The 13,436-nt window shown below is 44.8% G+C and overlaps 1 protein-coding gene across 1 annotated transcript in view; it reads right to left on the reverse strand.

Moving 5' to 3' along the window:
* The window catches only part of FKBP1B (FKBP prolyl isomerase 1B), a 111,153-nt gene that overhangs the window by 13,428 nt on the left and 84,289 nt on the right, over positions 1–13,436 (reverse strand). The window contains exon 3 of the mRNA XM_068280259.1: positions 5,549–5,661. Within this exon, the coding sequence (XP_068136360.1) occupies positions 5,549–5,661 (113 nt within the window). The remainder of the gene's footprint in view (positions 1–5,548; positions 5,662–13,436) is intronic.

Here is a 13,436-nt window from a genome sequence, read left to right on the forward strand (position 1 = left end):
TATCTTTATTTACTATATAAAATTCACTGAAATCAAAATGTGGACAGCACAATACATATGTTCTGTAAGTAGAACAAGTATTTATCTACTTATATATGTGTTTTTTATTTTCCTAGGATAGTATGTCTGTCCCTGCTGCTTAACAGTGAGTTGTAAAAGTATTCGGCCCCCTTGAAGTTTTCCACATTTTGTCACATTACTGCCACAAACATGCATCGATTTTATTGGAGTTCCACATGAAAGACCAATACAAAGTGGTGTACATGTGAGAAGTGGAACGAAACTCATACATGATTCTAAACATTTTTTACAAATAGATAACTGTAAAGTGGGGTGTGCGTAATTATTCGCCCCCCTGAGTCAATACTTTGTAGAACCACCTTTTGCTGCAATTACAGCTGCCAGTCTTTTAGGGTATGTCTCTACCAGCTTTGCACATCTAGAGACTGAAACCCTTGCCCATTCTTCTTTGCAAAACAGCTCCAGCTCAGTCAGATTAGATGGACAGCGTTTGTGAACAGCAGTTTTCAGATCTTGCCACAGATTCTCGATTGGATTTAGATCTGGACTTTGACTGGGACATTCTAACACATAGATATGTTTTGTTTTAAACCATTCCATTGTTGCCCTGGCTTTATGTTTAGGGTCGTTGTCCTGCTGGAAGGTGAACCTCCGCCCCAGTCTCAAGTCTTTTGCAGACTTTTGCAGACAGGTTTTCTTCCAAGATTGCCCTGTATTTGGCTCCATCCATCTTCCTATCAACTCTGACCAGCTTTCCTGTCCCTGCTGAATAGATTCCCCCCCGAGCATGATGCTGCCACCACCATATTTGACAGTGGGGATGGTGTGTTCAGAGTGATGTGCAATGTTAGTTTTCCGCCACACATAGCATTTTGCATTTTGGCCAAAAAGTTCCATTTTGGTCTCATCTGACCAGAGCACCTTCTTCCACATGGTTGCTGTGTCCCCCACATGGCTTGTGACAAACTGCAAACAGGACTTCTTATGCTTTTCTGTTAACAATGTCTTTCTTCTTGCCACTCTTCCATAAAGGCCAACTTTGTACAGTGCATGACTAATAGTTGTCCTATGGACAGAGTCTCCCACCTGAGCTGTAGATCTCTGCAGCTCATCCAGAGTCACCATGGGCCTCTTGACTGCATTTCTGATTAGCGCTCTCTTTGTTCGGCCTGTGAGTTTAGGTGGATGGCCTTGTGTTGGTAGGTTTACGGTTGTGCCATACTCCTTCCATTTCTGAATGATCGCTTGAACAGTGCTCCGTGGGATGTTCAAAGCTTTGAAAATCCTTTTGTAGCCTAAGCCTGCTTTAAATTTCTCAATAACTTGATCCTTGACCTGTCTTGTGTGTTCTTTGGACTTCACGGTGTTGTTGCTCCCAATATTCTCTTAGACAACCTCTGAGACCCTCACAGAGCAGCTGTATTTGTACTGACATTAGATTGCACACAGGTGCACTCTATTAAGTCATTAGCACTCATCAGGCAATGTCTATAGGCAACTGACTGCACTCAAAGGGGGCAGAATAATTATGCACACACCACATTGCAGTTATTTATTTGTAAAAAATGTTTGGAATCATGTATGATTTTCGTTCCACTTCTCATGTGTACACGACTTTGTGTTGGTCTTTCACGTGGAATTCCAATAAAATTAATTCATGTTTGTGGCAGTAATGTGACAAAATGTGGAAAACTTCAAGGGGGGCGAATACTTTTGCAAGCCACTGTAAGAGTTGGATATCATAGATCACCAAGACAATCTTTAAGGAGCGTACACACACATGATCTCTTCACCTTCAAACGACGGGTCGTCAAACCCGCCTGGGGGTTGGCCGTTCTGATGACAGTTTCCCTGTGTGTACAGTCTGTCGGCAGGCTGATAAGGCTGGTTTAGACTGCTCCGCTCAGCGGATCGGTCAAAACCAGCCTTATCAGCCTGCCGACAGACTGTACACACGAGGAAACTGTCGAAAAAACGGCTGCCCCGCGGGCGGGTCTGACGACCCATCGTTTGAAGAGATCAGGCATGTGTACGCGCCTTAAGGTTGTTCCCCTCATCCTGTCAGAGTTGGGGGGAGCCGGTGAACTGGGAGCAGCATAACCAAAGATCTCTGCCCCTGTCCACAGCAAGAAATGGTATAACCGAAGGTGGGGCTCGTGCCAAGTAGCTAACAGAGATAACTTGCCATCTAATTACAAGCTCCGCCCCCCACTTCACCAGGTTCTGGTTTACAATGCACTGGGGTTATTGTTTACCTATCTACCTATTTATTTGCATGGCTAAGTGCTGAGTGAGGACATTAGTTCAGTCGCTAAAGCATGGGTAGAACACGCGATTAGACAGACACCTAGGAAGAAAATAATCACAGAACTCATGTAGGATTGCATAATTATGCAGCTGTCACCCCGTGATAAACATATTACACTGAGGGGCTGAATAAGCAATAATCGATGACCCGGGGAAAATTGCTTTTACACACATTACACACTGCTAAAAATATCTTTCCTTTCCTGAACAGCACTGGGGAAATATATAAATGTCAATGTGGCCCAGCTCTGTTCCTCACTACAGGGACCAGATTAAACGCTGTACAAAGAACTAGGACACCGCTTGATGGCTTTGTGTGCAGAAAGTGTTCATTGAACTCTGTAAAGCTCTTGAGGGAAATATGTTCGGCCTATAAAAATGTACAATAATAAAAATAATGTTACTGAAATGAAGGCACGATCAGGCAATTGGGGCATTATTTTTTGGCATACGCTCCGCCCCCCCCTCCCCCCAAAGAAAAAAAATGGGGAGAAAGTCCCTAACTCACGAACGCTCACCAATATGAACCGCTGAAACCATTGCTGTGTCAGGGACACCCTGTATTCTCCCATGTGACCTCCGCTCCCCCCTTCTGTCCTCCTCCGCTTCCCATGAATCATCAGCAGCAGAGGCAGCATGGCTCACCTTATCCACAGTGATCAGAGACCTCTCCTTTCTCTCACTGCGCCCCTAGTGCCGGCTTCTGCTGATGACACGATCAGCAGAAGCCGGCACTAGGGGTACCTCATTCTGATCACTGCAGAATGAGGTGAACCATGCTGCCGCTGCTGATAACAATTCACGGGAAGCGGAGGAGGACAGGAGGGCAGAGCGGAGGACACACAGCGCCAGAGGATCACACACGGGGGCCAGAGAAGGACACACGGGGGACAGAAGGGGACACATGGGGGACAGAAGGGGACACAGGATGACACATGGGGGTACAAGGGGGACCCAATAATAGGGGGAGAACATCTACAAGACGCTCCCGGCATGGACCATGCACTGGGTTTAGAATGTATTTTTTCCTGGTTTTTGCCCTCTAAACCTAGGTGCATCTTATAGTCTGCAGCATTTATTTGCTGAAAAATACGGTACATACTGGCCCAACACTAAAAGACTGGGCATGATGGAACTCGCAGGCCATGATGTAATGTAGCCCCGGTAATATTGGCGTGTGCAGGCAGTGTCAGCAGAGTACCTCACGTTGTGCAATTAGCATGGGTGACACGAGCGTTGCTATGGAATACTTGCTTAACCTCCCTGCCGGTATGATTACTTCCTGATTTTAGGGACTAAAAGCGGTGCGATTTTTTCACGTGCTTCTAGACTCTAAAAGCAGGAATAAAATCATACTGCAGGGAGATCTGCAGCAGCCTTTGCACAGACTCACCTCCTCAGGATTCAGTTCTGCAATTCTCCCTCCTGTCCTCCAGGTGGCATTCTACCTCTATGGTGAGATTGCGGTTTGTAGTACTGTGACAAACGGCAATCTCACCCATGGGATCGAGTGCCTCCAAGGACCGAAAGAAGACAGGTTGCGAGCATCTGGGTCAAAGGCAGGCTGAGCTCATGCTGATTCTCTATACCTCCCAGCCGCTAACCGGCACAATGCTCAGGATTACGGCCAAGGAGGTTAATGCGCATTACTAAGGCAACGTTCGCATTTCCCACACAATGTGTGGTAGTCTGCTGGGTTTAGTACCAGTAATATTGCCATGTGCTTCCTGCACTCATCAATATTACCACCGGTTTGTCTATCAGACTCATAGTTCAAAGCTTACAGGAAATAAACAGGTTTTAACCATTTCAAGTGAGCTGGTAGCAAAAGGGGTATGGAAGACATGTTTATTCTTTTTACAATCCTTTTTATTGCCCCCATACATCACTCCTCCTTCTAGTGGGCAACAAGGATAACAATAAAGGTTTAAAAAAATGCTTAGACATGCCTTGGTTTTTAGGTTAGGCTGTGCAGTCAAGTGACTGCTGCTGCACCTTGTCTATGGCTCCAGTGAAGGAGTAATGCCTTCATGAAGAAGGTGTGGATAAGTGGCACCCACTTACCACCTTTCCCAATCAGGACAGAGCTGAGAGGAGTGGCCAAGCTGACACACAACCTCCTCCTATTGGGGAGAATGGAAGTGGGAGGGTGGTGATTTAGGCAGCTGTGACACGCCATGAGCTATACGCCGCTGGTGTGTATACTACTAATGGAGGTGCAGGGGATTCCGAAGACAGCTGGGAACCACGCGGTTGGAAACACAGGACAGGTAATATATACATGCACACAAGGGGGCACATTTATACACTGGGGGGCAGCGGTGGACGCGACCGATTCCCTAGAGATTTCACGCTGAAATTGATCAGGAATCGGCCTGTGGAGTAAGGGCAGCTGACAGATCTCTCTCTAATCAGATTCCATCAGAGAGAGATTTGTTTCTTGGTTGATATATGGGCACCTTTAAACCTTTCTTCCCCAGATTAAATAGAAGACCTTTTTCCCCCCCGAACTGAAAAGGTTATGGCAGTTTTTACCATTTAATTGCTTGTAGCAATTGTGTTATTATTTAGCATGTATATAGCGCTGACATGTTCAGCAGCACTTTACAGAGTACTGTCTTGTCACTAACTGCCCTTTAGAGGGGCTCACAATGTTATTCCTACCACAGTTATAGGTCCATCGTAGTCTAGGGCCAATTTGGGGAATCCAATGAACATATTTGTATGTTTTGGGATGTAGGAGGAAACTGGAGTGCCCAGAGAACACCCACCCAGACATGAGAACATACAAACTCTATGCAGATAATGCCCTGGCTAGCATTCAAACTGGGGAGCCAGCACTGCACTACGCCACCCCCCCCCCCCCGATCTGTCTTTGAAGCCTAATCTCAGCTGTCCGGCACATCAATTGTATCCATGGGACTGGATTGTCTGTGTGCCAGAGTAGATTGAGAGGCTCCGCAGGCTGACCAGTAGGGGGCATGTGACAGCCCCTATTACAAACAGTATGATTCGGAAAAAGAAAAAAGCACTTGTTATTTTGAGGCCTGTACTGCATAATATGTACTTTGTAAAGCACAGTGGAAGATATCAGCGCTATATAAATGATAAATGCAGCACAAACACCATTTCCCGACTTGTTCAGTTTACCAAACATCAAAGCACGCAGATTGTAGGGAAGCGAAAAACAAACACACACTGCATTCAGTATTTCATATACCTGTCCGATGCCGTCATCCCATCCTTTGATCACTTCCTGTCGTCCTAACCTGAACTTGAAAGGCTTGTTTCTATCCCTGGATGAGTCAAACTTCTTTCCATTCTGTAACATACCTAAAATATAAAGGATAGAATGAATATTGCACAGCCCTGTACTGTAGCTCCATATGTAAAGTAAATGTAGACTTAGAGATTGCCCAGTAAGCTCATGGTGAACCTGAATAATTGCAAATACCTTCTGCTTTAAAGAGAAACTCCAACCAAGAACTGAACTTTATCCCAATCAGTAGTAGCTGATACCCCCTTTTACATGAGAAATATATTGCTTTTCACAAACAGACCATCAGGGGGCGCTGTATGACTGATTTTGTGCTGAAACCCCTCCCACAAGAAGCTCTGAGGACCGCGGTACTTTTGGCAGCTTGTTACAATGTAACAAGGTTCACAGACAGGAATTAGCTGTTTACAGCTGTCTCTAACAGCCAAAACAGCAAGCAGCAGCTACATAACCTGCCCACAGTAAAAATGTCACCATGTAATAAATGTCAGAATGTAAATCGGGGAGAGGAAAGATTTTACAATGAGCAAACACTGACTAAATCATTTATACATAATTATTGTAAAAATGAAGCACTTTTTTTTATTACATTATTTTCACTGGAGTTCCTCTTTAAAGAGAACCCGAGCCGGGTTTTTTAAATCTTAAGTGGACACAGAGGCATGTGATTGTGCACAGAACATACCTCTGTGTCCTCTTAAGATTTAATAAATCTGCCTTGGGTTCTAAAGGGAATCTAAAGTGAAAATAAACTAATGATAATGATTTGTATGTGTAGTACAGCTAAGAAATAGAACATTATTAGCACAGATATGAGTCTCATATTGTTTACAGTACAGGAAGAGTTAAAGGGGTTCTGTGGATGTGTGCTGCGGGTAAAAACAGACACTTACCTGGGGCTTCTATCAGCCCCCTGTAGCAGTTGTGTCCCACGCCGTCCTCCTCCGATCTGCTGTTCCCCGCCGCCGGCACCGGGCAATTGTTTGGCTAACACAGACGAATAATGCGTGCTCCCGTTCGCGTCATCGGAAGCTTACTGCGCAGGCGCAGTATGAAGGTTTCTCGCTTCCGATGACACGAGCGGAAGCTGGCAGGAAAGCATGCCGCGCAAGACCGGAGCCGGAGAATGGCGGATCGGAGGAGGACGGCGTGGGACACAACTGCTACAGGGGGCTGATAGAAGCCCCAGGTAAGTGTCTGTTTTTACCTTCAGCACCCCCACACAGAACCCCTTTAAGAAACTTCAGTTGTTATCTGTGCAAAAGAGCTTGGTCAGGTACAGTGCTGTTTTCTGAAGCACTTATCTCAACTTGTCTCTCACTGTTTTTTGTTTGTGAAAGGTTTTACTGCAGGAAAGTTCAAAGGGTCATTAGCTCTGCACTGTTTCATAGTTTAATATGCAGAGTGTAGGTGGTAAACTGCAAATATTAGAGAATGATGCAATGTTATAAAAAAAGGCTATATAATTGAAAATTAAAATATGTATAACTGATATAAATATATAACTGATAATAAAAATATTTTTTATTTGCTACTAATGTTCTGTGAATCATCCATACTACACATACAATTCATTATGAGATTTTTTTTTTTGCTTCAGTGTCACTTTAAGAAGGCAAACTTATGTTTTGCATAGCATTATAGTAAGGAAGCGTTTTGGTCCTTTTTAGCCCCTTACATACTCCTAGGAGTTCTGGTTCACCATGAACTTGCTGGGTAGTCTGTTTCAAGTCCTACACAATAGAGCTACATTAATCCATGCCATGCACTGATGAAGTCCAACCAGTCTGAAACAGTCCGTATGCATGTTGAATTATGGTGGATCTGTACAATTAAAACCACTTAACGACCAGCTAACGCCGATAGCCGTTCCATGTCACTTCACGGAACGGAGGGTGTCTCCGTGAATAACCTGCAAGCCTCCGATCGCGGCTCGCAGGCTAATTGTAAACACACGGGGAAGAAATCCCCACTGTTTACATCACTACGGCGCTGCTGAGATCGGCGATCCCACCGGCATTTGATAGGCTGAAGCCTATCCTAGGCGGCGCAGGACGGATATCCGTCCTGCGCAGCCCATAGGGAAAGGGAGGTAGAGGAAGGGAGGGCAGAAATGGCTGCGGAGCGGGGCTTTGAGGAGCCCCCCCCCCCCCCCCCCGCTCGGCCACACGGAGCGGCGGCGATCAGACCCCCCCAGCAGGTCATCGCCCTAGTGGGGAAAAAAGGAGGGAAGTCTGATCGTCCTGCCTTGCACACGATCTGTGCTGCGGGCTGGAGAGCCCACGCAGCACAGATCAGAGATAGACAGCCCGGTCCTTAAGTGGTTAACATGCTGACACATCATTGCATTCCAGCTGTTCTGGAGGTCTGTTTAGCTGACAGGAATAACAAAGGATGATTTGCATATTCAGCAGTGATGCACTGTGGGAGACATATGCTCACTCCAATCTGAATAATCACAAATACCTTCTGTTTTAAGAAGGCAAACTTTCGTTTTGCGAAAGCTACATGTAAGGATTTGAAGGTTTGCTACCAGACTAGGGTGTGAACGACCGAGGGATAAAACTACAACACAGAAACCTTCCTCATACAGAGAAAGGCATGTAGGTTTGAGTGAAGAGTTGTATGGGGACCAACAAGCATAACAAATAGAACAACAAAAGGATGTAACTATAGTACACGTTTGTCCTACACATGCAGATTATCTACAGAAGAACATTGTTCTATGTGGGTAGGTGCGTACTGCATGGACAACTTTTAATTTTCCAGACCGCTACATCTCCAATCAGATATTGCGCCTCAAGCATGAAAATGCTATCAGTCTAGGGTGGTTGTGTGTGGCGCACACGCCTGACTCCGGAACACTTGTGTCTGAGTCCCTTGCCCTCTACAGGAAGTTAGAAATCTAGTTACGGATGTCCTGCCATTTTCCTTCGCTTCACTTTGGTGAGAAGGTAATCTTTTACAGTTTAGATTACCTGCAGTTTGGGCAGTTTCATCTACTGGTGTACAGCCATCTTCACACCCATCTAAACCAGTTGTTTTCGTCAAAGGGCACACCTGAGGCAAATTATTATTATTTTTTTTGTAAAAACTGAGATACTTAAAGGATACCCGAAGTGAGACATGATGAGATGTGTATGTACAGTGCCTAGCACACAAATAACTATGCTGTGTTCCTATGTTTTCTTTCTCTGCCTGAAAGAGTTAAATATCAGGTATGTAAGTGGCTGACTCAGTCCTGACTCAGACAGGAAGTGACTACAGTGTGACCCTCACTGATAAAAAAATTCCCCCTTTTATCTCTTTTTTTGCTCATAGAAGCCATTTTCTGCTAGTTGGAATTACTTATCAGTGAGGGTCACACTGTTGTCACTTCCTGTCTGAGTCAGGACTGAGTCAGCTACTTACATACCTGATATTTAACGCTTTCAGGCAGAGAAAGAAAAAAAGGAACACAGCCTAGTTATTTGTGTGCTAGGCACTGTACATACCCATTTCTATCTCATCATGTCACATGTCACCTCGGGTATCTTTTAAGAAGAGGAAAGGCTCTGAATGCTTCCCACATTCTCCTGGAGACCACCGCAGCTGCCCAAGACCCTCTTGATGAACACATCCGCACATCCCTTCATGCGTGAGTGAGGCCGTGCTGCACCCCACTGAGTGCACACACTCCTGCGCAGAAGCATGGAGCAGCTTGCGGACAAGTGGCTCTGGCTTATTGCGTAGGCACAGTATGGCTGCGCTTGCGCATGAAGAGAAGCGTGGCCACATAACATACCCGACAAGCTTGAGACTAGGTGGATGTGGGAAGGCTCTGAAAGATTCCTCTACTTAGGTAAATATCTTTATTTTTCATTTTACCTTGCCTCAGGTACACTTTAAAGAGAAACCGTAACCAGGGATTGAGCTTCATCCCAATCAGTAGCTGATACCCCCTTTCCCATGAGAAATCTTTTCCTTTTCACAAATGGATCATCAGGGGCCTCTGTATGGCTGATATTGTGGTGAAACCCCTCCCACAGTGTGATGTCAGGACCATGGTTCTGACACCACGCTGTGGGAGCCTTGTTGCACTGTGGGAAATAACAGCTGTTTACAGCTGTTTCCAAGGGCCCTTTCCCACTAGCAATCACAAATGCCAGCGATTGCGATTTTTCATTTATTTTGTTATGCGATTGCGATTTTCATTTGCATTGCATTATCCCTCTGAAAATCGCTCCAGAAAGCGATTGCGATTTACAAATCGAATCACTATAGTGGAAAATACTCCTCATGATTTCTATGATAAAGTAGCAACCCTAGCGATTTAAAGATCACTAGCGATTTGCGATTGTCTGTGTAGCTAATATTGTGGTGAAAACCCTCCCACAATGTGATATCATGACCATGGTCCTGACAGTTTCCTATCTATGAACCTCGTAGCATTGTGAGAAATAACAGCTGTTTCCAACTGCCAAGCAAGCAATATCTCCCTATGTGCATAGAACTCTCAGTAAAGAACATTCTGCACAGATTACCTGGCAGAACCAAAGATGTCACTACCATTGATACATTTCAGAATGTAAATCAGGGACAGGAAAGATCTTACAATGGACAAATATTAACTAAATAATCTAGATATGAATATTGTAAAAAAAAAACAATTTTATTAACTATGTTATTTTCCCTACAGTTCCTCTTTAACTGTCCCTCTGAGGAGCTGACAATGTAAAACTTGCTTACTGAACAGGCAGAGCCGAGATTCAAACCCTGGTCTCATGTGTCAGAGGCAGAGCCCTTAAAGTAGTAGGATCAGCCATACTATGCCAGGGTAAAAAAACACATATATAAGTAGATAAATACTTGATCTACTTACGTAACACATGTATTGTACTGTCCACATTTTGATTTCAGTGAATGTCATATAGTAAATGAAGAGAATTCTGTTCCTGGTGGGAACCATGTCTTTTGCCCACAGTTTGAGGCTAAATCCTGATGTCATTTCTGCCCTTAACTTTTTTTTTCTTTTCTCCTCCAATCGCTGAGTCACCTCAGCCTTGCTTGTAAACACAAGTGAGCAGGGGATCGTGTTTCAGATAGGCAGGGAAATAAATGGAAGAGGAGGAATATATTAGAGATAAAAAGAACCCCCAGCATGCAACTGTTTGGCACTGACTATTAAAGGGCCAGTGCTGCTTAGGTATGTGATAACTCCAAACCATAACAGCAGAAAATGTTTCGAAAGTTTTGAATGCAGGATTAGCATCTTTATCACTTAATACACTCAGACCAGTTGCTGTTGAAATTTGATTTTTATGGTGACAATCCCCCTTTAACCAGTACACTATCCAGCTATGATAACATGATTGTATTCTCAGGAAGCATTATGGCGACATCACCCGCCGTAGGGGTTTGGTTCTTAGCCGGCAGCAGTGACGGCCGGAGAGTCTCTCAGCCCTGCGATAATCCCCACGCTCAGAACACAGTTCTGTTTTTAGCTAAAGGTGGATGAATCACGTTTCAGCCGCTGTTACAATTTACACTGGAAGACATTACAATATCCATCATGGGGAGCATGTCAGATTTTCCATCTCCTCTGGCTCCTATCATCCGCCTGCAGCAGCTCCATTACAGCAGCAGCACCTCGTCTCCTGCTCTCACTACAAACCTGCAGTCTTGGCAGCCGCTGCTGGGAAACAGCCAGACATCTTCCTGAACAGCAGACTGAACTTTCCATCCAGGAAGTTCACCCACAAGCCTGTTACAGTAACTGCAGTGCAACAGAACAGCACCTAAGGCAGCACTCCGCCTACCCTGGGGTGGGGATATCCTATTGTCTCAATACATTCAGCATTACACCTCAAGGGGCTATAGTAAACAAGCAAAATTGTGAATGGACTTTGGTTACTACAGAAACACACAAGCTTCAATTTTCAGTCACTGTCAACCGTTTATAACTTTCATAAATGTACGTCTGCGCTGCAACAAGGAAGAGTTTTAAAGCGAACTAGAGAGGTTATGTGATCAAAGTCACAAAGACTAATGCATGCACAATTCATAGGGGTTTCAATAAGTATGAAAAGGAGAGTAGTATTAGAATGTAGCAAAGTTGGACTACATAAAGAAACTAGCAGAAGTGCATGCAAAGCTGCTCATTGCTTCAGGTGTCTGGTTAAAAATGGTATGTGCAGCGGCGCAGTGCCCAAAAGATGGACAGGGCATGGCTCCGAAATGGATAATGACAGACACACTAAAGGCCCATACACATGCAAAATCAAAGTCACAGGGGATTGGCACCTGATTCCTTGGGCAACAATGCAGGGCCTCGGCAGAGACGTGACAATAGCAATGTGTACTGTTGTTATGGGGGGGAGAGGAGGGTTGACGTAGAAGGACATCACATCGCGAGGGAGGGGGGGAGTTATTAGAGAAGAACGACGCTCTGGCCTGTAGCACAGCTGAAGTGATCCACCAGGGGGTAGGGGCTGCCGTACACACACTGGATTGTTAATAGAGGCGCTTGTTATCGGCCACCTTGGCCAAGTTTTCTCTGGCGTGATTTAAGAGGAACTTTAGCGAAAAGGTGGAAAAAGTAAATTAATACATTGCAAAGTGAGACGTTAAAAAAATAGAAAAGAGATCAATAAATGATTGATATTCCCAATTTGTAATTTTTTCATGTTGTTTGATCTCCATGATGCAACAAGGTTCCCTGTCAGGAAACTGTCTGGACCATGGTCCTTACATCACACTGGGAGGGGTTTCACCACAATATCAGCCATACAGAGCCCCCTGATGACCTATTTGAGAAAAGAAATAGATTTCTTGTGGGAAAGGGGGTATCCGCTACTGATTAGGATGAAGTTTAGTCCTTGGTTACAGTTCCTCTTTAAGGAGCTGTTTGCTGCCCAGGAACACCAAAGAGGGAAACCATGTAAATGATGGGACAATGATGTGGAAGAAGACCTCTGAGTGAGAAGATAGAGTGAGGTGGCTGCTGACAGAAATGCTATGTAGGGTTGTGAGATGTAAGAGGAAATCTAAATCTGGCAATACACTACCGGTAGGAATGGCCACAGTGCACAATGGGCACACACCATGCACAGGTTACTTAGATGATCTACACGTGTTGACAGTTGAATATATTCTCTTTTCCTATTACCAGGCCTCTGCACAAACTCCTCTGGAATAAAGCAGTACATTAACAACAAATAAGGTGTTCTGTCTCTACAAATACCGTCATGATGGATGAGCGGGGGGTGCATTGTTCCTCCATGTGTAACTGAATCATCAGATCGGCTACATGACTGATGCACGGCTTGCCGAGGGCTGGCACCAAGCAGCCAGCTGTGATCATCAGCATAATATCTTGTGCCGGCTCCTTCCCCTCTCCTTTATTGGAAGTGACAAGAGTAAAGTAAGATCTGGCTTTCATCCTCTGCTGCTATTTACTCAAACTCAAAGGTTAGCAGATATAGGTGTGTATGCTAGCAGAGGGTACACATAACTCCCTGCTGGACATTCTCATTCTGAGCTGGATCCTGGACTAGATTGAAAGCAGACCTAGACCAATCCATATAGCACAATGTCTAACCCCCTCCCCCCGGGTATAGCTTATGTAATGGAGATGAGTGGAATACGAGTACTGGTACACTGGGTGTTTCAAGTCCTACCCTATAGAGCATGACAGAGTATGCATGTTGGATTATTGTGGCTCTGTACATTTAACAAGCTGACACATCATTGCATTCCAGCGGTACTGGAGGTGTGGTTAGCTTACAGGGACAACAAAGGATGATTTGCCTATTCAGCAGCGTTGCATCGTTGGAGGCATCATGTTCTCACT

This window comes from Hyperolius riggenbachi, chromosome 4, assembly GCF_040937935.1.
Source record: "Hyperolius riggenbachi isolate aHypRig1 chromosome 4, aHypRig1.pri, whole genome shotgun sequence".
In the NCBI taxonomy this organism is placed as follows: domain Eukaryota; kingdom Metazoa; phylum Chordata; class Amphibia; order Anura; family Hyperoliidae; genus Hyperolius; species Hyperolius riggenbachi.